The following is a 24,603-nucleotide window of genomic DNA, read 5'->3' as shown; positions in this document are numbered from 1 at the left end:
CTCGCTGGGTGGATCCTTTAAACCTCAGCAGGGTGGGAAGAGTGTCCTTGGGACTACAGCCCTGCCAGCCCCCAAAGGCCAGTTTCTACCTGATGGTCTCTTGGGCCCTGTCCCGAGAGTGGGGCATGGCGCTACCAGGCACCTTCAGTACGTAGCGTGTTGTGAAGTGCCCTTGTGAGCAGTGGGGGATAGGGAACAGAAAACCAGCTGTCAGTGACAGTGAAGTGGTGCCCCAGAGAGGGCTGCCTCATTTGCCTGGCTGCAGGGTCCAAGGTAGTCTTGGTACCTTTTGGCAGGAATTTATTTAGGAAGCATCCAGCAAACCGAGTGTGTGCGGTGCCAGGAGATGATGATGAAATGGTCCTGCCCCAAGGAAGTCCCTCCTCTGGGGGTACAGGGGGGAAGGAGGTCATGAGCTTCGTGTGACAACTGCTGATGGGAATGCTATTGGCATGTACAAGGGGTTCCTGTCCGTGTCTTGGGAGAGCAAAGAAGGCTTCCTGGAGGAGTTGCTGCCAAGTTGGCCCAGAAGGATGAGGAGAAGTTCTTCTGGTGAAGCAGGGAGGGAAGAGGCAGGATGGTCCCCACGGAACATGTGGGGATGCTCGTGCTGTTCCAGAGGATGGAATGCTGGGCCCGAAGCCTGAAGTACTGTGAGCTCAGAGACAGGCAGGAGGTGCGTGGAGAAGGGATCATGGAGGTCTTGTTGGGCAGATGGTGGTGGGATGTCCCAGGCAGGGGGAGCATCTTGGGCAAGAGCCGAGGGTGTGAGGTTATGCTTATGGCACACTGGACCAGCTGGAGGATAGCCAGCTCAGGAGAGCAGCCAGCTAGGATGTCCGCCCACATGTGGGGCAGGGGCAGGCTGCAGCGGGGAGGGCCTTGGGAGCTTCTGTTGCAGTCCTGCAGGGAATGGGAGCTGTGCAGGAAGGAAGGGCGGAGCGGCTGTGACCCGATGGCTTTGAGAAGGCCACTCCTGTGACAGAGTAGGGGAAGATAGACCCCAGGCCAGGGGTCCTGAGTCAAGGCAGTGGCTGAGGAGGCACCGGGGAAGGTGGTTTGGAGAGGCTTTGGGGGCAGGTCCTGGGAGTCTGGAAGGGCTCTGGGCCAGGAATGTTCAGACTCCTGGGGGCATCAGAATCACCTGGAGGGCTTGTTAAAGCAAAGCTTGCCCCCAGCCGCAGGCAGCTGGGCAGCAGGAATCTGCATTTCTAATAGGCTCCCAGGAGATGCTGACCTGCTGGCCAGGGTTCCACACTTTGAGAAGTCCTGCCCGAGGCTTACGGGACAGGGCAGGTTCTTGAGCCATTGAGTTGAGCAGTGCCATGGGAAGTCACAGGTGCACAGACGTTGCTTTCCTGGCTGCGGTTGAACCTGGGCTCCGTTTGTCCCCTCGGAGCTCCAGGTGGCCGGACTGGCTGCAACCCTGAGCTCTCCTCTCTGATTTCCTTTCCAGGTGGCACGTCTCTGAGCTTCCTGGTGTTGGTGACAGGCTGCACATCTGTGGGCAGAATTCCAGATGCTGAAATCTACAAAATCACCGCCACCGACTTTTACCCTCTTCAGGAAGAGGCCAAGGAGGAGGAACGCCTCATAGCTCTGAAGAAAATCCTCAGCTCGGGGGTGTTCTATTTCTCGTGGCCCAACGACGGGTCTCACTTTGACTTGACTGTCCGCACGCAGAAGCAGGGGGACGACAGCTCTGAGTGGGGGAACTCCTTCTTCTGGTGAGGCCCTGGGTCCCCTGCAGAGGGTGGGTCCTGGTTGGCACCTGAGGCCTTGACCTCCACTTGCACCCCCCTGGGTTATGGGGCACCTCTGGAGAGTTAGGACCCAGGCCTGCTCTCAGCACAATGAGAGGAAAGCTAACCCTGAACTCACCGCCACCCCGACCCCCGGCCTCAGGGAATGTGTTCAATGTAGATTTGGAAAAGAAACCTGGGTCAGGCATGGTGGCTTATGCCTGTAATCCCAGCACTTTGGGAGGCCGAGGCAGGTTGATCACTTGAAGTAAGGAGTTGGAGACAAGCCTGGCCCACATGGCGAAACCCCATCTCTACTAAAAATACAAAATAAAAAAATGAGCTGGGCGTGGTGGTGGGTGCCTGTAATCCCAGCTACTTGGGAGGCTGAGGCAGGAATATCGCTTAAACCCAGGAAGTGGAGGTTGTGGTGAGCCAAGATGGTGCTACTACATTCCACCCTGGGCGACAGAGCAAGATTCTTTCTCAAAAAACAAAAGAAACAGACAAAAGAAACCCTGTTCCATAAGTAAAAAAACCTAAGAGCCAACGTCTGCCGAGTGCTTCCTCAGTCCCGGGTGCCGAGCTCTGTGCTTCTGCCTGGATTCACTCAGTCTTCTCAATTATGGTTATACCTCCAGTGTGTAGCTGTTTATGGCCGATGTTTATAAAGCACTGTGTTCGGGTCACCATGCTAAGATCTCTCTGCTGGTAATAACTCATCCTCATAAGAAAAACCTTTATAATAATTATGCAGAGGCTCTGTTACCCCATTTTACAGATAGAGAGACTGAGGCATGAATAGTCGAGGGAATTTTGCCAAACTCCACACACTTAGTAAGTGGCAGAGCCAGGATTTGAACCCAGGCATTCTGGCTCCTGGTCCCAAGCTGGTAATCACAACACTAAACCAATCCCATCAACGGTAAAACTGAGTCACCCTGCCCAAGGGGACTTGTAGCAATGCACTAAGACTAGTCCTGGAGCCCAGGTGAAGGTGGCTGAATTTCTGTATGTTTATGATCTCCTGGTGCTTTTCACTCCACAGCAGGACAGAGACAAGAGTGGGACAACCCTGTAAATATGTAAATTATCTGTTGCCCTTTCTGGACATAATGCTGTTTCTGTCAGATTCACACTGATGCCTAGAGATGCTAAGAAGAAGCAAAAGTGAGGAAAGCCCTGCCATGGGAGTGGTTCCAATGAACCTCATTTTATGTAATGTTTTGGAATCCAGTGTCTGCCTTTTGAAGCTATATCAGTTTTACCAGCTCTGAGACGGGACTCATGAGGTTTACTTCTGACCTGTTTGTGCCTCTCTCCCTTTGCCAGGGGCGTCCATAGGTTTTCATCTGGCTTTGGTGTTTTGGATGCCGCACAAGTGAATTCCTGACTTCTGGGAGAAGGGGACCCTCCCCACATCCCTGTGTCCATCCCAACACTCCCCACCCCCACATCCTCTTTGGTTCTCTGGTATTGTGGATATTTGGGACCAGTAATGTGCTCAGACTTCAAAATGCATGTGAATCAAGGCTGGGCGTGGTAGCTCACACCTGCAGTCCCAGCACTTTGGGAGGCCGAGGCAGGCGGATCACCTGAGGTCAGCAGTTCAAGACCAGCCTGGCCAACATGGTGAAACCCCATCTCTACTAAAGATACACAAAAATCTTTACAGGCAGTGGTGCACGCCTGTAATCCCAGCTACTCGGGAGGCTGAGGCAGGAGAATCGCTTGAACCCAGGAGGCTGAGATTACAGTGAGCCGAGGTCGCACCATTGCACTCCAGCCTGGGCTATAGGGCGAGACTCCACTCAAAATAAATAAATAAACAAACACTCCAGCTTGGGCTGGAGGGCTACAGGGCGAGACTCCATTTCAAAATAAATAAATAAAATAAAGTAAAATAAAATAAAATAAATAATAAAATCGTGAATCTCCTGCTGATCTCATTAAAAATGCAGATTCTGGGACAGCAGGTCTGGGCTGGGCCTAGGATTCTGCATTTCTAATACACTTCCAGTGCTGCTTGTCTGCAGACCGCAGGTTGATTAGCAGCCTCCGCGATGGCATTTCTGTGAATCGCTAGTTCCATTGTGCAGGGCCACGCATGTGCCCCGGAACTGTTACATGTTCCCCTAAAGGTGGCCAAGCTTAGGCACAGAGGGGCTGTGTATTATGAGGTATCTTTTTGTGGATGCCATGAAACTATTTTAAACCAGAACTGTCAGGTGAGCAGAGGGGAGAGCTCTCAGCAGCAGTGAGGGTCCTTGGAACCCGTAGGGGATCCTTGGCGGATCTGAATTGCACCAGCAGAATTTTGCAAATTCTCTTCCCTTTGCCAGCTCTGGCTGGAGGTGTGAGGGGCGCTAACAAAATGAGGCAAAGGGGATTCACGAGGTGGGGATTGAGAGGAGCTTGGGAAGGAGCAGCCCCATGGTGTCCCTTTCTGAAGGGAGATGAGGAAGTCGCCAGCCTCCTCAGCTGTAACACGCTGGGGCGTGGTGTTTGTGCTCAGGGTGGAGCCCCCAGAACTGACCACAACTGAGTCACCACAGGCAGCGTGGTCCTGGGCTTGATCGCCTAAACCCCCACTATTGTGGTGCAGTGTCTGAGGTCTGGAGACCCACAGCAGGAGTCAGATGGGGTCAACGCTGGCACGTAAGGGAGAGTGAGCAGCAGGGTGAAGTCATCTTTCTGGGCTCGTAATTGATCACACTGACAGTTGCTTCCCAGTACAATCAGGTCCTGGGAGGAAACTCTTTGGGGGTCCTGGATATGAGCCATCCTCCCGCCAGAGGGCCAGACAGGGTCACTAGAAACAGGGCTGATTTAAGGGTTGTCCCCTTGGCAAAAGATTTCTTCTCCTGAGCCCTGGTGATAGTGGCCATAGCTGTGTAACTGGCAGACTCTGGAATATTCTGGAGGCTTTGCCTTGATGCCACATGAAGATTTAATATACGTGTTTCAGAAGCTGGCTTATCATCTGAATTTGAGAGAGTGATTTGGAAGAGGGACATATGGTTTTGTACAGCAATGCTTCCTAATCATCTTTTTTCAAGCAGAGGAGCGCTGTGGCCGTGCGACCTCAAAAGGGGTCAGACGCGGGCTTGCTCCCTGTAGGGATGCATGTGGCTTTGGTCACAGTTGGGGAGGCTGACCTGAGAGCAGGAAGCTTGGAGAAGCCCCCTAGGACCCATCAGAGCTCACAGCACAGATTTCCAGCAATGAGAAAATGCTGCTGCTGTCTTTGAGGAAGGCTCAAGGGCAGGAATTGTGTTGCCTTTTTTAAACAAGTAGGGCACTGTGATCTAGATTCACTCAGTGCCCTGGAAGAGGGCATCTCCTGGAGATGGGTCCCCCTCCCTGGGAGGGAGTACGAGCCCTCGGAATGGTACCACTCAGGTCCCCTGGGTGCTGGAGCAAGGGGGCCAAGCCAGTCTCGGGGATGAGAGAACAGTGTGGCCGCTTCCTGGTGCAAATGGTAACGTAGGGCTCCATCGAGAAAGGCTTAGGGTGAAGAGCATGGGCTCCAAGCTCCATGACCCACTGGCTGGCTTTGCGGCCTTAGACAATCACTTTACTTCTCTGTGCCTCAGCTTCTTTATCAGTAAAAGGGGGTCACTGATGATATCTTTCACACAGGGTCACTTCAAGGGTGACATGAGTTAATCCACCCCAAAGTACATAGAATGGGACTCAGTGCACAGGATAAATGTTGGCTGTCACCCTGTCATTATCATCATGGACTCCAGAGCCTAGAACAATCCACTAGGCATGGAGAGGGAATACTTGAACTTTCATTACATTTTATTTCCCTCGGATCTTTTTTTAATTTATTTTGGATTGCTTTGTAGTGCTCCCATCATATTCATCTCACGGTGCATGTATGTGTATATGTGGATAATTTAACTGTTCCCATATTTAATACAATTTTAATCACTTATTTATCATGATGATTTAATAACAAAAGATGATTAAAGGTTTACTCATGGGGCCTGCAATGAAAACTGTAGGGCCCACAGAGCTAACCAGAGGCCCCTTTGTGATTCCCTGAAAAGTACACGCTGGCTCTCTCTCCAACTTTGCTTCCATTTAGCGACAGTGACGACCTGGTAGTAGCTTTGGGAAAGGACTCCCTGGCCATCGTCCTGTACATGACACAGTGGTCCTGCTATTTGGGATCTCTTTGAAGCACATGAGCTTCCCATATCTGAACAGCCCAAGTTCAGAGTCCACTGGGGAGCAGCATGCATTTGCTGACCCAGAATGCTGCACCGTGCGCCCCCCAGTTCCTCAGCCACACTCGCTGTCCAGGCAGCATGTACTGGAGGATGTCAGGTGACCGGAATTGGTGTGGGGCTGTGTTTTGCAGGAACCAGCTATTGCACGTGCCCTTGAGGCAGCACCAGGTGAGCTGCTGTGACTGGCTGCTAAAGACCATCTGCGGAGTGGTGACCATCCGCACTGTGTATGCCTCCCACAAGCAGGCCAAGGCCTGTCTCATCTCTCGCGTTAGCTGTGAGCACACAGGCGCTCGCTTCCACACCCGTGGCGTCAACGACGATGGCCATGTGTCCAACTTCGTGGAGACAGAGCAGGTGAGTGTCCAGGCCCATCTGTGGCACCAGATGGTTCAGAGTGGCTGCAGCTCTTGCACGGCGCTTTCCACTCAGGGCAGAAGAGGCCCTGGCATATTTGCAGTGGTCTCTGATCAGGCTCCCTCCTATAAGTAGAGAACAGCACGTGTAATTGGACTCTGCATGAAAATGTGACCTCTGGTTTGCATGGTGTATCCTTTCTGATTCACATCTCATGCTGGGAATGTGCTGCTTAGCCAAGGTATTTTTAACTAAAGGGAACCGGGAACTTTTGGCATGGTCATGAAAGGTGGGCAGTTATTCCAAGGGCATCTGACAGATGAACCAATAGGGCTTGAAAATTCTTGTAGGACAAAAATAATTAGATCAATACAATGGGGGATGAAAGAAGAAACCATTATTTTTTATTCTAAATCAACTGAAGCTTCTCCTGGAAGCCAGTATTAGCACCCTAGAGTTGTGAAATCTGCTTGTTAAGCAGCCGCTCCCATCCGCTCCCCTAGAATATAGCCATCTGCTTAGTTTCTCCTGAAGTTTTTTCTAAATTCTGTTCTCATTCCCAGAGATGCTGTCTTACAAGTTTTTAATTTTTGGTCTAACTTGCAATCTGTAAGATAAGGCCACCATGTGGAATACCAGTGGCGTAAGCCGTAAGAAAGAAAAGCCCTGGAAGGCACATGTACAATACTCCTGCCAGGGCAAGCTCAGTGCCCTGTGTTTACTGAGTGAAGGTGTGGCTTTGCGTCCCTTCTTACTGCCACTGCTTTGAGAGGAACGCCTTACGTGGACTTTGGCCACTTTAATCCAGCATAAGTTTGAGCACTTGCCTTTACTGTGTGGGACTTTCTGCCTGCTCCAGTGTTCAGAGGGTGGGTATGGAGATGGGAGGAGGCTCCTCTTGGAGTCCTCACTTGGAGGAACATCGGATCAGGGGCCCTAACATGGGCAGCAGCTGCAATTACTTGCCTGTAATTCTGCTCATAATGTCTGCACTGTGGATATCAATGAGGCTGTTACATAAATATCTAGTTAAAAATGAGATTGCTTTTGGCATCTTCATCATGAAGTCTTTGACTGTTCCTATGTCTAGAATGGTATTGCCTAGGTCATCTTCCAGGGTTTTTATAGTTTTGGGTTTTACATTCAAGTCTTTAACCCATCTTGACTTGATTTTTGTATATGGTGTAAGGAAGGGGTCCAGTTTCAGTCTTCCAAATATGGCTAGCCAGTTATCCAAGCACGATTTATTGAATAGGGAATCCTTTCCCCATTGCTTGTTTTTGTCAGGTTGGTTGAAGATCAGATGGTTGTAGGTGTACAGCCTTATTTCTGGGTTGTCTATTCTGTTTCATTGGTCTCTGTATCTATTTTAGTACCAGTACCATGCTGCTTTGGTTACTATAGCCCTGTAGTATAGTTTGAAGTCAGGAGGTGTGATGCCTCCAGCTTTGTTCTTTTTGCTTAGGATTGTCTTGGCTATTTGGGCTCTTTTTTGGTTCCATATGAATTTTAAAATAGTTTTTTCTAGTTCTATGAAGAATATCACTGGTAGTTTAATAGGAATAGCTTTGAATCCATAAATTGCTTTGGGCATTATGGCCATTTTAATTATATTGATTCTTCTTATCCATGAGCATGGAATGTTTTTCCATTTGTGTCACCTCCAATTTCTTTGAGCAGTGTTTTGTAATTCTCATTGTAGAGATCTTTCACCTCCCTCATCAGCTGTATTGCTAGGTATTTTATTCTTCTCATGGCAATTGTGAATGGGATTGTGTTCCTGATTTGGCTCTCTTCTTGACTGTTGTTGGTGTATTGATTTTGTGTCCTGAGACTTTGCTGAAGCTGTTTATTGGGTTAAGGAGCTTTTGGGCTGAGACTATGGTGTTTTCTAGATATAGAATCATGTTGTCTGCAAACAGGGATAGTTTGGTTCCTCTCTTCCTATTGTGATACCCTTTATTTCTTTCTCTTGCCTGATTGCCCTGGTCAAAACTTCTACTACTATTAATATGTTAAATAGGAGTGGTGAGAGAGGGCATCCTTGTCCTGCGCTGGTTTTCAGCTTTTGCCCATTCAGTATGATGTTGGGTATGGGTTTGTCATAGATGGCTCTTATTATTTTGAGGATTGTGGATCTAATCAAACTAAAGAGCTTCTGCACAGCTGAAGAAACTTTCAACAGAGTGAACAGACAACCTACAGAAAGGGAGAAAATTTTTGCAAACTATGCATCTGACAAAGATCTAACACCCAGCATCTATAAGGAACTTAAACAAATTTCCAAGAAAAAAAAAACATTAAAAACTGGGCAAAGGACATAAACAGACACTTTTTAAAAGAAGGCACACATGTGGCCAGCAATCATGGAAAAAAGCTTAACATCACTGATCATTAGGGAAATGAGAATCAAAACCACAATGAGATACCCCCTCACACAAGTCAAATGGCTATTATTTGACTTGTGTGAATATTATTTGACTTATGTGAAATGAGATATCTCCTCACACAATAATGGCTATTATTAAAAAGTCAATAACAGATGCTGGCAAGGTTGCAGAGAAAAAGGAATGCTTACACACTGTTGGTGGGAGTGTAAATTAGTTCCACCATTGTGCAAAACAGTGTGGTGATTCCTCAGAGACCTGTTCACAATAGCAAAGACATGGAATCAACCTGAATGTCCATCAGTGATAGACTGGATAAAGAAAATGTGGTGCGTATACAGCATGGAATACTATGCAGTCATAAAAAAGAAATGAGATCATGTCCTTTGCAGCAACATGGATGCAGCTGGAGGCCATTACCCTAAGCAAACTAAGGCAGGAGCAGAAAACCAAACACCGCATGTTCTTACAAGTGGGAGCTAAATGATGAGAACACACGGATACAAAGAGGGGAACAACACACACTGGGGCCTATCAGAGGGTGGAGGATGGAGGGTGGGAGGAGGGAGAGGATCAGGAAAAATAACTAATGGGTGCTACTAGGCTTAATACCTGGGTGACAAAATAACCTGTATAACAAACCCACATGACATGAGTTTACCTGTATAACAAACCTTCACATGTACCCCTGAACTTAAAATAAAAGTTAAATTTTTAAAAAGAGGAGAGAGAGAGAAGCTATGGCCCCAGCCGGGTGGTTTTCTCTTTTCTGGCTGATGTCTGCATGGGGAGAGTCCCTTCCCTGCCCCACTTCATTACCACTTTCCTTTTATTTTTAACTTTTATTTAAACTACTGGTTTTGGATTTCAACCAGTATTTTAAGACTTGGGGTCTCATTTATTGCAACTCATCAAGTAAGTCCCTGGGAACCACTGTCCTTTAGCATCACTGTCCTTCCTAAAGCACTGGACATTCTAACACGGAAAATGAAAGCAAACTGCATGAGTGTCCTGGGACTGCCCGTAATAAAGTACCCCAAACTGGGTGGCTGAAAACAGCACACTTATTCTCTCCCAGTTCTGGAGACTGGAAGTCTGCAATCCAGGTGTCAGCAGGGCCGCTGTCTCTTCGAAGTCCCCCTGGGGAGGACCCTTCCAAGCACTGCCCCCAGCTCCTGGTGGTCCCTGGCAAGCATCTCTCCATCTCTGCCTCCGTCTTCATGTGTCCTCCTCCGCCTGTGTCTCTCCAGGAGTCCAGTCGTACTGGATCAGGGACCCACCCTACTCCAGCTGTCCTCATCTTAACCCGTTACTTCTGCGAAGACCCTATTTCCAAACAAGTTCTGAAGTCCTAGAAGTTGGGACTTCACCATATGGTTTTTGGAAGGGGCACAGCTCACCTTGGGATGCGGATGCCAGCTCCTGTTAGAGGACTGTGCTTTACAGGCAGTGCCTGTGGCCTGGTGAGAACTCTCGCTGCAATCTTTGCTTTCTCACTTTTACAGACCAGCAAGCCCTGCCACAGACCAGGCTGGGCCTTGGCTCTGGCCACTTCGTGTCGCGTGCCTGCTGACTGGCGTTTGTCTCCTGTGTTGCCAGCTTGCTTGTTAGAGCTCAGAGGCAGGGATCTTGCCCCCACATCTCCTGAATCTCCCACCTCGGGCAGCCTGGCAAGGCCATAGAGCTATGAACAGCCTGCCCTTCCAGCTCCTGGAGTACAGCCCGATGCTGCTGACATTGCCTCCACCTCCCTTGTCGGTGCTGGGGAGGGATTTCTTGGCTCCCATAAGTCTTTGTGGGCTTCCTAGTGTGTGGTTTTGTCCCTTTTCGTCCGCTGGGCTAGACAGGGCTGCTGTCCATGAAGTCCCCACCCAGCCTCACTCCCAGGAGCAGCAGTGATTGACAGACAGCTGGGCACCACCACCTGCCACTCACCCATGGATGCAGCAGCTGCGGACGCTGCCCCCGCCCCACCTAGAGAGCATAACTTAACCCATGGTGACTTTGTTAACAAGAGACGCATAGCAGGGCCCTGGGAAGGTGGCCCTGCACCCACAGTAGCTCTTGGTTGGGTGCTTATGTTTCAGGCTGTGCTGATGAGCCTGGAGGTGCCCAGGCTGGCCCATCCATCGGAGACCCCGGACAGCCTGGCTACCCAGAAAGGGGAGCCATCACTTCCCAGCGCTGAGTTCAGGGTTGTCCGCATGGGCCTTCAGCAAAGCCTGACTGAGCCTGCCAGGTCCCAGGCTCTGCTCACGGGCAGGTGGGCATGGGGGGCAGTGGTGGTGTAACGGGCACAGCAGGAGTGGGACAGGTGAAGCTGGCCCTGGCAGGTGCTGCTGCCCTTCCAGGTGGTACTTGTGATAGGCGGTGTTCAGCTAGTGACCCCTGCCTGGAGGGCGAGGGGAAGCACAGCAGAGCCAGGGCAGGGAGAAGGGTGTGCTGCATGCAGCCCAGGCAGGAGGGGCATGGAGCAGAAAGAAACACACATGAACTGGAGGGGCAGAGAGGGTTCATGCTTCCTGCACATATGGGACCAGGACATGGGCCTGGTGGGGGGTGAGCATTCCTCCAAGCCAAGCAACACAGATGTGACAGCCCCTTTTCTAAAACATTATGGAGGCAGGAGGAGCAGAGATGGCTGCAGGGAAGTGACTGTTCCCCAAAAGCAAGAAACTCATGTTGCCTCACTTACATATGCCAAGGGAACCCCTCGCTTCCTGTCTCTGGAGTCACTGAATATTTTTATGTCACTTTATAGCAGTACAGATGCTTAGGTTGATCTAAGTTCGTTTTTAAAACACAAAACACGTCTTTAAGTGGAACGCACAGTTCGTATGCTCCTGTGAAGCGGCAGCCCCGCTACCCTCCCTGGCTCCGCGGCCGCCTGCTGAGGACGGTTCTTCTAGGATGAGTTGGGAGAGTGGAGCAAGGCTCGGCCTGCAGGTCCTCGCTGAGCTCAGGAAAGCAGCCCCGTGAGGATCGGGCTGCCTGGTCTGCAGGGGAATCTGCCTGGGACCCTGTTGAGATTCACCTATTTCAGATGCCAGTGATTTGCTGGGATTCTGGAGAGGTCCCTCAGGGGAGCCTGGCACATCCTACCCCCTTGAGCTTGCAAAGTCACAGCAGAGGGCCTGGGTTGGGAGCATGTCATGAGCCCTCCATATGCATCTCGCAGCTTTGCTTATGGTACAGGAGCAGACTGTCTGATGTTTCTGAAGATCTTTACCATGCTCCTATGGACAGAGTCGCGTAGACTCATTCTGGTAGCACAGCGTGGCCTCCCCGTCCACCTGACAGCTGAGGAAGTGGCAGGCTCTGCGTCTCGGTGGCCTCGCCCCAGGGTGCAGGGAGCAACTTTGAGGAAATGAGTGCTGAGCCTCCAGTAGGAAGGACTGTGCTGGGGAGGCAGGTCAGCCCCTTGTGGTGCCGCCCGCAGGTCACACTGGCCTGGGGCCCCTGCAAAGGAAACAGGATCCCCCAGCCGGGCCTGCTGGCCATTTGAAAGTGGAGCGTGCACACAGGCAGCTGTGTGGTCATCATCTGGCAAACAAATGGTGGGACCGGACCAGGAGCAGACTGGCTCCCTGTGGTGGAGACTCTTGGCAGGTGGATCAGCTTCTCAGGAATTAATTCTCAGGGAGCCAGAAAAGGGGGGCCCTGTGGCACCCTCCACTTTTGCTTTGGTTTAACATGTTTCTTAGGAGGAATAAATAATTAATCTTCCTTCTCCAAGGCAAGCCGTGTGTGTGTGTGCACGGGTTGTATGTGCACAGTATGTGCGTGGTATGTGCATGTATGTGTTGTACATGTGTGTGTCATGTGCGTTTGTGTATGCTTGTGTGTGGCGTGTGTGCCTTGTGTTTGTTGTTTGTCATGTGTATGTGTGCAGTGTGTGCATTTGTGTGTTGTATACACATGTGTGGGTGGTGCATGTGTTGTGTGTGTGCACGCACAGATGTTGTATGCATGTGTAGATAGCATCTCAGCCTCCTTGGGAGGAAGCCTTGAGTCTTTTTGGCTCTGCTGAGTCATAGCTGGTGGGCTTGCTCTGCAGTGCTGACTCACCACGCAGAAAAACAAGACCAAAAAGTCCCCTCAGTCTATTAAAAAAAAAAAAAAAGATGTAAGATAAATATTTGGCTATTCAAGATAAGGCCACTGACTCATTCAGGGAGGTTAGGATGACTGCGTGTCCTCCCAGGAATGCAGACTTGGAGATAATTGGTTTGCAGACACTGTATCTGAAAGTAGAAGGTCAGCAGAAAGCCTTTCAGATAGAAGGTATATGCACACCTATGAGTTTTCCTGCCTCGTCCCTTTCTTTTTATGGCCATTAGGTTTCTGTTCCCACTGCTCTGGAAGCGTCACTCAGGGTCGCCCTCCGGCTGCTCAGTCTGGGGTCTAGGCACTGGCCTGGCCTCATCACAGCACTGGCATGGGCCTCCGTCTTTTCCTTATGTGGCCCCACTGCTCTTCCTGGTCTCCCTCCCACGCCTTGTCTGTTCCTTCTTGGATCCCTCCTTCCTCCCAGGGCCCAAACTCTCTCCGATGCCAGCAGGTGCCCTTGTGCATACTCATAGCGTCAGTGCCTCTGGGGAAGAGAAAACAGCTTCGTTTTTGAGTGGCTACTCTGCTGGGACTACGCCCCCTCACTTACTCCTCAGAGTTCATCCCTTCTATGTGCTCAAGGTGACATGAACTTCCTGTAGAGAGAGGGAAACTGAGGCTGAGGATGGCTAAGTAATGTGCCCAGGGCCACCCTGCTGGGCAAATGGGGGTTTGCAAAGTGGCAGTCAGACCCAACTTGTGCTAATACCAGAGCCCACTTTCTCTCCTGCTTCCACTCTGTCCTGCCTCCCCACCCCAAGAGCCCTCTGTCAAAATGGCATCTGTGAGGTGAGACATCACTTCTTCACTGGTGTAAAAAGTTGTTCACCCAGAATGGAAACGGATTGCTTGCATTTGAAGGTCTAGTTATGCCCATCGCCTTGGGAACAAAGAAGGCAGTCCTGGTGATAGGATGGGGTGCAGATGTCGCCTGCTTCCCTGTGGAGGACGGGGTGGAAAAACTTTCTTCTTGCTCCAGTGTGGGCAGGGAGGGGCGTACAGAGCACTGATGACCCTCGGTGTTTTCAGAAGCTGGTTCTGGGCCATTCTCAGCTTGGGAGGAGCCTGGTCTGATGCTGGAAGTGGCATTGTTGGCACATGGCAGTCAGAGTGAAGGGAGACATTCCTCAGCATAAATAGATCGTGGGCATTGGTTTTTATTGTTGTTTGGTGTTTTTTGGATCTCGCTCTCTTGCCCCAGCTGAAGTGCAGTGGTGCAATCATAGCTCACTGCAGCCTCGTCCTCCTAGGCTCCAGTGATCTTGCCTCAGTCTCCTGAGTAGCTGGGACTACAGGCATATTCCACCATACCCAGCTAACTTTTTAAAAATTGTTTCTGTAGAGAAAACAATTGTTTTATAGAGAAAAATTGTTTTTTCTCACTTTATTACCCAGGCTGGTCTTGAACTTTTGGGCTCAAGCCAGCTTCCCACCTTGGCCTCCCAAAGTGGTGGGAATATAGGCGTAAGCCACCGTGCCCGGCCTGGGTATTGTTAAACGTTGTCTTTACATACAAATGTTGGCCTAGTTGGTTTCTTTTCCAGGAACCTGGGCCTATGCAGGGCACACACGCCGGTCAATTGTGTATACCTAATTTCATGGTAGCCAGCTATATCTGCAGCTGTTCAAGCAACCTGCTATTTTATTCTGTTTTGTTAGTGGAAGAATGGAGTGTAACAACTTTGCTGGTACTCAATACCTGGAAACAGACAGCAAGTTCTTAACACATGCTTTTTCCCTTTGGAGATTAAAGGATAGAATTCTAGTTTGACAATGTAGATACCAGGCTCCTGTAATTCCTGTGGTCCAGGGAAACAGTGGCTCTAATTTTCACGTCCTCCACTGCAGAATGACTCATTCCTGTGTGATCTGAGCGTGATCTAGCCTGTACAGAAAGCTACCCTGTAAGGGAGCAGGCCGGTGAGGAAAGGCAAGGACCACAGCAGCGCCCAGGCCACTCTGCCAGACCAGGCTAGAGTTGCACAGATAAAGGCCCCGCATCTGATAAGTGCCGCCGCCTGCCCCTGCTTGCGCTCAGGATCGTACTTCTTGTCCTTTTAAAACTCCCTTGCACTCCAGCGTCATTGGAGGCCTGCAGGCACACTCTGAAATAGCTGTACGTGTGGGTGGGGAAGAGATAGATGTCTTAAAGTGTAAGGATCATTTCTTTCTCTGCAGGTGCTGTCACACTGGAAGCTTGTGGAAACTGTGTTGTGTGTGTTAACTGAGTGGTGTTTTAAGAACACAGTGGGGCAGGGCCAGGACCAAGTATGAGGTCGAGCTGAGTCTTGTATTGTCAAGTACAAGACTGGCTAGCACAGTCAGCAAGGTCTTTTGGCTATCAGTGGTGCATTTTATTTCATTCAGTCCTTTTCTCATAGCTCTCTGCTGCTTAGCTATTTGCCAAGGTAAAAATAGAGGGCTCTAAGGAAGGTTACATTCCAGAGCACATCGGCTTCTATTCACACGGGGGTGGCAGGGGGCTGTTGCTGAGATTTTCAGGGTGGTGATAAGGTTGTGCCCTAGAAGTGTGAATTCCTGGAGACCCTGGGAGGCCCCAACCCCCAGCAGACCCCCTCCTCAGAGGCTGGTCGACAGCCAGTATACCCACCTAGCACCTGGCCAGAGGTCACAGCGCACTGCCAGCCATGCCGGGTGGGGGAGCAGAGGACGCCGGAGTCCACCGTCCGCCCTTCATTCTGGCTGGTGTCGGGTCACAGGCGGCCGGATCCCATTACCTAGCCCAGGACATTCGGTTTCATTGAAGAATACCTTTCCCTTTCTGTTTCCTTGTGCCACAGACGATTTACATGGACGATGGAGTGTCATCTTTTGTCCAGATTAGAGGCTCCGTTCCGCTGTTCTGGGAGCAGCCAGGGCTTCAGGTAGGTCATGAAAAAATTTAAATGTCCCCTTGTGATGTTGTCCGCCCTGCCCTTCCCTTCAATAGCTGGGGAAGATTTCTTTTAACATGTTCCTTTCATGGCATAGTTTCCAGTCTTTTTCCTTAGCCCTGTTGTGTTGAGCTGAGCTGTCAAAGTGTGCACACGCGTGTGTGTGTGCATGCGTGCATGTGTGTAGAAAACACAGACACCACTTTGTTGTTTCTGGTCGGCAAGGGTGCTATGTGAAGCCGCTGACTCGGGAACGGTGCTGTGGTGCCTGCTGAGTGGGTGCCGCGAAGCGAGCTTGGGGTAGCGCTGCCTGAGGTTAGACCCTGAGTTCAGTGTACTGAGGACATTTCTGAGAGCCGTGACTCTCATAAAGGGCTTCAGGAAGGCTCTGTGGCTGCGTAGGGCTGGCACTCGGTGCTGCCTGTTGTGGGGCCACGTGAGACTTCCACAGCTTTCCCGTGGTTTCTAAAAATACCCCTTGCTGTCCAAAGCTGGGCTCTGGTCAGTGCCAGAGAGATTTGGCATTCTTTCTCCTGGGAAGAGCTCAGGGTGGAGATACATTCCAAGAACACATTTGTCATCAGTGGAATGACATGCTGCCTCCTTCACCAGGGTCTCTAACAAGGTGGGTTGTGGGCCGAGTGGACTGGAGGGGCCTCCCCACTATCCCCAGTCTTCCTCCCTGTCCCGAGGGGACATGGGTGCCTTCAGAAAGCCTCTCGGCCAGGGCCTTTGTGGCCTCTTGGCTCTTCTTACCTGCAGCTCTCATGTGACTGCATTTGGGTTGCCAGCTAGTGGCTAGCGGGGCCCAGAGTGCCATCTGCCAGGTTCCAGGCGTTGTTTGACAATGCTGGACTCAGGGTCCCCCGTCTTGGGTTCAGCTTCTTAGCCTGGTCCTTGACTTGACCCTGTGCCCGGAGCAGGTGAGTCACTTGTCCCCATGGCTGTCAGCACGGTGCACTGGCAGCATTGGTGAAGTACTGGGTCAGCCTGGGCAGTGAGATGGATGAATGGAGGTCCCGTTTAGGCTCCGTCCTCTGATAGGGAGAAAAGGCTTGATTAACATTCAGTCTTTCCACTAGAAAGAGCTCACCACAGTGCACGAGATAACTGACAGCCTCCAGAGAAATGCTCCTGAGGACAGCGGTGACGCAGAAATTCCTCCGGAGGGCTGCCCAAAGGAGGTTTATGGAAAAACAACTTTATTGCAATATAACTTACCCATTTAAAGCCTACAACTTGGTGTTTTTACTGCATTTACAGTGTTGTGTAACTACCACTGTAATCTAATCTTAGAACACTTTGATCACCGCTAAAAAACTTCGTCCCCATTAGCCATCTCTCCCGTCCCCTCCAAGTCTCCCTCAGGCCAACTCGCCCATTCATCTGCTGTCTTTATCTATAGATTTCCCATTCCAGACATTCCAAAAGAGTTTTTGAAACCTGATTTTCTTTAAATATGGAGTTTTCCTTTGGAAACTTCTGGAGCTCTGTATTCAGGAGAATGAAAGAGTTGATCGAATGAGTACAGCACAAAAAGGAGATAGGGAGACCATGTTGTGTTTCATGTAAAGTTTGTAAGAAATCCAAAAATTAGGGGGATGGTCATGATGGACTCTTAGAATTTGGGAATGACCCTTTGGAATTCATCCATTCCACCCTGTGACTCTCAGTTCAGCGTCCTCCTTTTTTTTTTTTTTTTCCGAGATGGAGTCTCACTGTGTCACCCAGGCTAGAGCACAGTGGTGCAATCTCGGTTCACTGCAACATCCGCCTCCCGAGTTCAAGCCGTTCTCCTGCCTCAGCCTCCCGAATAGCTGGGACTACAGGAGCCCACCACCACGCCCAGCTAATTTTGTTGTGTTTTTAGTAGAAATGGGGTTTCGCCATGTTAGCAGGCTGGTCTCGAATTCCTGACCTCAGGTGATCCACCTGCTTCAGCCTCCCAAAGTGCTGGGATTAAAGGCGTGACCCACTGCACCTGGCCAGTTCAGGCATCCTTCTTCCAGGACCCCCAAAGGGCTGTCCTCCAGGCCATGACTGGGGATGGTTCTGACTCTTAGTGAGTTCCTCCTGTATTGCACTGATGCGTCTGTCCGACTCTAGAGTGTTTTGGGGTGTGCAGGAGTAAATCTGATTCTTCTGTGTGACTCACCTTCGGCCCTTACGGGGAGTCTTCTGGTTCCCTCTTCTTCTTGTCTCCTCTAAGGCCTCCCAACTCCTTTGGCCACCTTCTGTCCTGTTTCTAAGACTCTCAATGTTCTCATCTCCCTCATCTAAAAGATGACACTCCTTTTTCGTCGTTCCCCTCTGAGATTTCGTTTTGGTCTCCCCCTTGACCTTCATGCTGCCTCAGATGTAGCCTGACTCGCCTCAGATGTAGCCTGACTCGCCATGGGATGACTGTGCCTCGGTCTGTCGGGCCAGGAGCAGCGGACCCTGAGGTCTCAGCTTTTTGGCAGCTGTTTCACCCTCTTAAATTCCTAACACTTGTGCTACACCAAAGCCTCCATGGTTTCTTCTTTTTGTTTTTGTTTTTGTTTTGTTTTGTTTTTGAGACGAAGTCTTGCTCTGTCACCCAAGCTGGAGTGCAGTGGTGCGATGTCAGCTCACTGCAACCTCTACCTCCTGGGTTCAAGTGATTCTCCTGCCACAGCCTCACAAGTAGCTGGGGTTATAGGCTCCCACCACCATGCCCGGCTAATATTTTTTGTATTTTTAGTTGAGACAGGGTTTTATCACATTGGCCAGGCTGGTTTTGAACTTCTGACCTTAAGTGATCGGCCCGCTTCAGCCCCCCAAAGTGTTAGGATTACAGGTGTGTGAGCCATCATGCCCGGCCTCCATGGTTTCTTCAAAACAAGTTTCAGAAGGCTTTAGTGTTCCTTAATCTTATTAAGGATTTGCTAACCTTTGGGCCTAATACCTGTGTTTAGCCTCTAAACACCACTTATCATCAAAGAGAGATGAAGTCATCTTCAGAGGGGCCAGGAGGGTGGCGGGAAGTGGTGGTCTACCATCACTGGCTTCAACTGTCACTATCAAGCATAAGGCCACTTCTGGTTATTTTTCTCCGCTTTGAACTTTTTCTCTTCCATCTTCACTTAGGTTAGATGAAAAGTGCAAAGATTTTGGGGTGAGTAGCTTGCATATTAAGCTGCAATGCTGTCCCTTCTTGATGGTTGCCGTTGGAAACCCAGGAGCCTAGCAGGCTGGTGCAGGGGTGGGCAGAGGGTCGTAGATGAGGATTTGTCTGCATGTTTTCCCAGGAATGGTACTTTCAGTATTTCCTGACTCCATTTCTAGCAGCCGTGTACCTTTAATAAATTTCATTTTTACTGTGTAAATGGGTTGTGCAGTTTATAAATAGCCACATTGAAATTTTACCCTTAAAGCGAATTGCTCCCTAGTCTAGCTAGTTCAAGAATCTATTTATGATCTGTGTCTGTGCTTGACAACTTTGCTCCCCTGGTCATTGTAGAAGCTTCCTCACCCTAATATGCCTGTACAGACACGTGCCTTGCCAAGGTGAGTTCAGTCTGTCTTTTGAAGTTTCCTGCAACTGAACCAAATGGAGGAGGATGCTGACTAGAGCAGACCTCTCTTGCCCTACCTTCGCCTCTTCCCTGCCAAGTTCATGGAGTTGTGGCACTGGATGGGCACGTTTATGTGTTTGTACCTTTATTTGTTCCAAAAAGGACACGAGATGGCTTGTAGTATAATAGTTTCAAAAATAAGTGAAGAGGTCCGGATGAAGGGAAAGAGTCGAATTGGTGCCCACGTGCGTGCCATGGGTCTCATGTGTGTGGGAAGGAATCTGACACTTGTTCCAAGCTTTCCCGCAGCCACCACAGAAAGAACCACGGTCACAGCCAGTTTATGACAGTGACTCAGAGCACGAGCTTTGAAGCTATGCAGACCTGGGTTCAGATTCAAACTCTGGCTCCCTTGCTTCGTAACCATGTGTATTGAGAGGCGCTTGTCTGTGCCAAGCCTTAGTTTACTTTTCTGTAAAATGGGGCTAACAATATCTCCCGTATAGCGTTCTAGAGAGGATTAAAGAACATAGTATAAGAATTTGGCTGGGCGTGGAGGCTCATGCCTGTAGTTCCAGTAATTTGGGAGGCCGAGGTGGACGGATCACTTGAGGTCAGGAGTTTAAGATGAGCCTGGCCAACATGGTGAAATCCCGTCCCCCACTAAAAATGCAAAAATTAGCCAGGCGTGGTGGTGGGTTCCTGTAATCCCAGTTATTCAGGAGGCAGGAGAATCACTTGAACCTGGGAGGCAGAGTTTGCAGTGAGCCAAGATCATGCCACCACACTCCAGGCTGGTCAACAGAGTGCGACTCTGTCAAAAAAAAAAAAAGAAAATACAGTATCTAGAACCTAAAAAGTACTCAAAATGGCAGCTGCTATTGATACTAATAGAAACAAATGATAATACCCAGGAGATAAAACCACTGGTGGCATCCAGAGAAGCGTGGTTCTTGGTGTCCTGAGCACTGAATGACAGTTTCCTCCTGTCTTCATGGGGACAGGGACACCGTGAGATGTAGTGACACGAAGACAGCTTCCTGGGGTATCTTATCTCTCATCCCTCACAGACTCATGGTAAATCAGTAACCCCAGATGAAGCCATTTATTCATCCCAAACATTCACTGAGCATCTGCCAGGTGGAGGTGGCACCAGGGATCAGATACAGTCCCTGCCTGCAGGGAGCAGGGGGCAGGACATGGCAGTGTTATGTGGATAGAGCCATGCTGGAGGAAGGGAGAGGCCCCCGGGGCAGCTCTCCCAGGCTGAGGGTGTGTGGGGTGGGCTGTGCAAGGGTCCAAACTGGGGAGGGATGAGGAAGAAGCACTTAGGCAAGGAAGGCAGCCCTTGCAGAGGGAACAGTGGGTGCAGGTGTTGTAACCCCTGGGATCACAGTGATCAGGGAGTGTCACTGGGTAACTTCTTGAAGTCCTGGGCATGAAGGGAATGGGAGGACAGATAGGAGAGGTGAGCAGGGCTGGGTCAAGGGCCTGTGGATGCTACACTGAGGAGATTGCATCCCATACCAGCAGCTACTCAAGCAGTACTCCCCAACCTTGTTGCACAGAAGACTCCGCTGGGAAGCTTGAAAGATCCTGACACCCAGGTTGATACCATACATATTACATCACAATATCTGGGGCCGGGAGCCAGGCAGCTGTCCTTTTTGAAGACCCATAAGTGACTCCAGCGTGCAGGAAAATATGGGAACCACTCGGTACTGTTCTGGCAAGCCAGTTTTATTGGGGTCAGACTGGGTACAGGGAGCTTTGGTTTGTAGCATTTGTCCATTGCTGTGGTGTAAATTCTCCCATCATGGTCAGTTTCAACCTACCAGCTTCATATTGCTGAGCTCAGAGTTGGACCAGCTTGGTCCACAGTCAGCTTGCAGGCCTGCGGGAGCTGGCTCCAGCACACACTGGGCACTGCTAAAGGGCTACAAGAGAGGTGGAGACATGATTAGACAGAAGTCTAGGAAGTGTTAGTTTGGAGGGGAAAGACGCCAGATGGGAGGCCATTGAGCTGAGATTTTTGGGTAGCCTTAAGTCGGGGTGCAGGGGAGAGGCGTGGAGGTGCTGTCTACGATCTTTGGGCCTCTTGAGTGCTGATCGAGACTCTGCTGGGACTCCCTTAGCCAGGAGTTCTCCAGACCCTGACTATCCTCATGGTTGTCTCCCTTAACTCGTCTCTGGTCTATAGGATTGAACTAATGACTTTAGAGGCCAGATAAGAGTAGCTGGCCCTTTGCCCAGAGGGAAGAAGGATGGGGTGAAGAAGAAGGGAAGCTACAAAATGCAGTGACAGTGGTGGACCCTGCCCCCAGCTGCAGCTCATGCCTGACTCAGTAACCTCAGGACTAGGTGACGCCAGAGAAGATGGACACTGGTCAGTGTCGGAGCGGGACAGAGGGGAGGAAGGATATGAGGCCCAAGAAACCCAGATGAAAGGGATGCATGGGGTGATGGGGGAAGGGTGAGCTCCGGACAGAACGTAAGGCCCAGCTCCCCCTCCACTTTTGCCCAAGGCCTCACTGTGTTGCCTTTCCTCCTGCTTAAAAGAAGCAGTTTTGGGTCATGACTCGGGGAGAGGCAGACAGACAAGTCCAGTAATAGCGCTTGTTTAGGGGATGGAGGGACTCAGCCTGAGGCCCTGAGCTCAAGGAAGCAGCTGTGGCAAGCTGAGCCTGGTCACAGTGTCTCTGAGGCTCTGCAGGTGTGGACGTGCCTCTGCTGGTATGCATGCAGCTCTGCAGGTGTGGACACGGCTCTGCAGGTGTACCTGCAGCTCTGCAGGCGGGGACATGCCTCTGCCCGTATGCACTTGGCTCTGCAGGTGTGCACCTGGCTCTGCAGGTATGGACACAGCTCTGCAAGTGTGGACACAGCTCAGCAGGTGTGCACACGGCCGCTGTTATACCTTCTACCCCTTCATGGGCATTTGCATCCTGAGCCAAAAGGAAATGTAACAAATCCAGAAATAAGTCAAAACCAGAGCTGCTCAAACTTCAGCGTGTGTGCGTAGGAATCTCCTGGAGGGCTTGTTAAAACACAGATTCCTGGCCCCACCCCGGAGAGTCTGGCTCAGCAGATCTAGGGTGGGCCCAGGACTTTGCATTTCTAACAAGTACCCAGAGGAGGTCCAACGACCATACTTTGAGAACCACTGGTCTAGACTTACAGATCCTTCCTTCCCATTCCCTGCTCTGGTCATTCACCTGGGGGTGGTGCTCCTGACTTCTTAGTGCTCCGAGGTAGAAAGGTTTGTTGTCAGCAGTGATATTGGACTAGCCACTGAGGGGATATTAACCATGCCTGTGACAGTTGGGCCCAGCCCTGTCCACACGGAATGGTTGTCTAAGTCCAGGATGAAAGACAGGCCCGAGGCCTCAGAAAAGATGTGCTGCAGCCCCTGTCCAGGCTGTGCCTTCTGCTGTGGGCAGCTGATTCCAGGGCGTGCCATCTGCTTGCCACGTTCCCTGAGTCCTCAATGATGTGGTTGAGGGGACCCCATCATAGGCAGGGACCTCATTCCACCGTGCTTTGCTGCCTGCTCCCTGGACTCAAGGGCATAGTTTCTGTCAAATTAATTTGCACTTGTGCAGACTTGTTAGAAACTTTGAAGTGCTTCTGGGTCTTTCCATGGGGGTCCTGGTTAGGTGTCATCACCCAGGGCAGGGGATTCAGCATCTCCCATCCCTTTCCTGCCTTTCCACGATACCCAAAGGCATGATGACTCAGAGGGTGCTCAGTAACTGAGGAATGGACTGCTGACTGATAATGCAGTTTATATGTTAACAGGGGAGCTACAGAGCCTGAGGATTGGACACTGCTAGGTCCAGTCATCTGTGCAACAGTTTCTGCCTGATTAAAAGAAGAGGCTTTGGGTTATGACTCAGGGAGAGGCCGTTAGACATGTCCAGTAATAGAACTTGTCATGACGGAGAGCCAGGCTCCTCAGCCCTGGCCTGCCGAGCTTGTATCCTCGTCTCACTGTGCTCCCATGGGGATGATCCTACAAACAGCTGCCACTCATCCCTAAAGCCAGGGGAGATTTCCTGTGATGATTGACACAGAGCAGGTAGCCCCTCTCTTGGGTTTCAGCCCTTGGTGACCTCTCAGAGGGTAGCTGAGGGGTACACAGACCCGCCGACTTCCCTCAGGGTGCAGGATGGAGCAGGCCTCTCGGCAGTGTGGCCATGAAAGTTTTCAAATTCTCTGAGATTTCCTCAGCCAGGTGTTGATGGCCATGGGGATAAAGGACAGAGGCAGCACAGGCAGCAAAATGACGGGGTTTGGGGTGAGCCTTTCTTAGGAGCTCCCATTAGCCAACGGCCAAGATGCCTCATTTTGCCTGTGACCAAAGTGTCTTAGGACCAAAAGGGATTTGGGACTTTGTTGAATTGTTTATGTAGAAAAACCTGGCCAGGCACAATGGCTCATGCCTTTATCTCAGTACTTTGAGAGGCCAAGGTGGGCGGATCACTTGAGCCCGGGAGTTCAAGACCAACTTGGGCAACATGGTGAAACCCCATCTCTACAAAAAATAAAAAATTAAAAAAAAAAAAATAGCCAGGTGTTGTGATGCGCACTTGTAGTCCCAGCTACTTGGGAGGCTGAGATGGGAGGATAATTTGAACTTGGGAGGTTGAGGCTGCAGTGAGCCGTGATTGCACCACTGCACTCCAGCCTGGGCAACAGAGTAAGACCCTGTCTCAAAGAAAAAAAAAAGAAGAAAAGAAAAGGAAACCTTCTCCGAAGAATCTCTCAATCTATTGCTGAGAAACCAGTTCTCTAGATGGGTGCTTTTCTTGAGTCTGCAGTGGGGAAGTTGTATCATCTGTAGTGGTGAGTTATAATATGATATGTGAAGCATGATAATAGCTACATCTCATAACAGATAAACCTGATGGCACCACTTTTACAACACTCAAATGGAAGCAAAACTAAAGAGTGCATTTTCAACAACTTATTCTTGAATAATTTCAGAGCTACAGAAAAAGTTTAAGAACAAGAGGGAGCTCCCATATGTCCTTCACCCAGATTCACTCAATTTTAACCTTTTGCCACATACATGTTGTTATTTTTTGAACCATTTGAGAGTAGGTTGCATATATCATGTCGGTGTTAGTCCGTTTGCCTTACTGTAAAGGAATAACTGAGACTGGGTAATTTATCAAGGAAAGAGGTTTATTTGGCTCATGGTTCTGCAGGCTATACAGGAAGCATGGTGCCAGCATCTGCTTCTGGGGAGGGCCTCAGGAAGCTTGCAGTCATGATGGAAGAGGAAGGGGAGCCAGTGTGTCATACGATGAGGGAGGGAGCAAGGAAAGGGAGGT

The 24,603-nt window shown here is 50.3% G+C and overlaps 1 protein-coding gene across 4 annotated transcripts in view; it reads left to right on the top strand.

Annotated features, from left to right (window-relative positions):
• The window catches only part of SYNJ2 (synaptojanin 2), a 119,262-nt gene that overhangs the window by 46,378 nt on the left and 48,281 nt on the right, over positions 1-24,603 (top strand). For all 4 annotated transcript variants that reach the window (XM_033234945.1, XM_033234944.1, XM_033234946.1 and 1 more), the window contains 3 exons: positions 1,457-1,727; positions 6,115-6,340; positions 15,639-15,722. In XM_033234945.1, coding sequence (XP_033090836.1) covers positions 1,457-1,727; positions 6,115-6,340; positions 15,639-15,722 — 581 coding nt within the window. The remainder of the gene's footprint in view (positions 1-1,456; positions 1,728-6,114; positions 6,341-15,638; positions 15,723-24,603) is intronic.

Source organism: Trachypithecus francoisi, unplaced genomic scaffold, assembly GCF_009764315.1.
Source record: "Trachypithecus francoisi isolate TF-2019V2 unplaced genomic scaffold, Tfra_2.0 Lachesis_group15, whole genome shotgun sequence".
Taxonomy (NCBI): Eukaryota; Metazoa; Chordata; class Mammalia; order Primates; family Cercopithecidae; genus Trachypithecus; species Trachypithecus francoisi.
The sequence above is the reverse complement of the archived record's forward strand: the minus strand, read 5'-3'. Positions and strand labels throughout refer to the sequence as shown.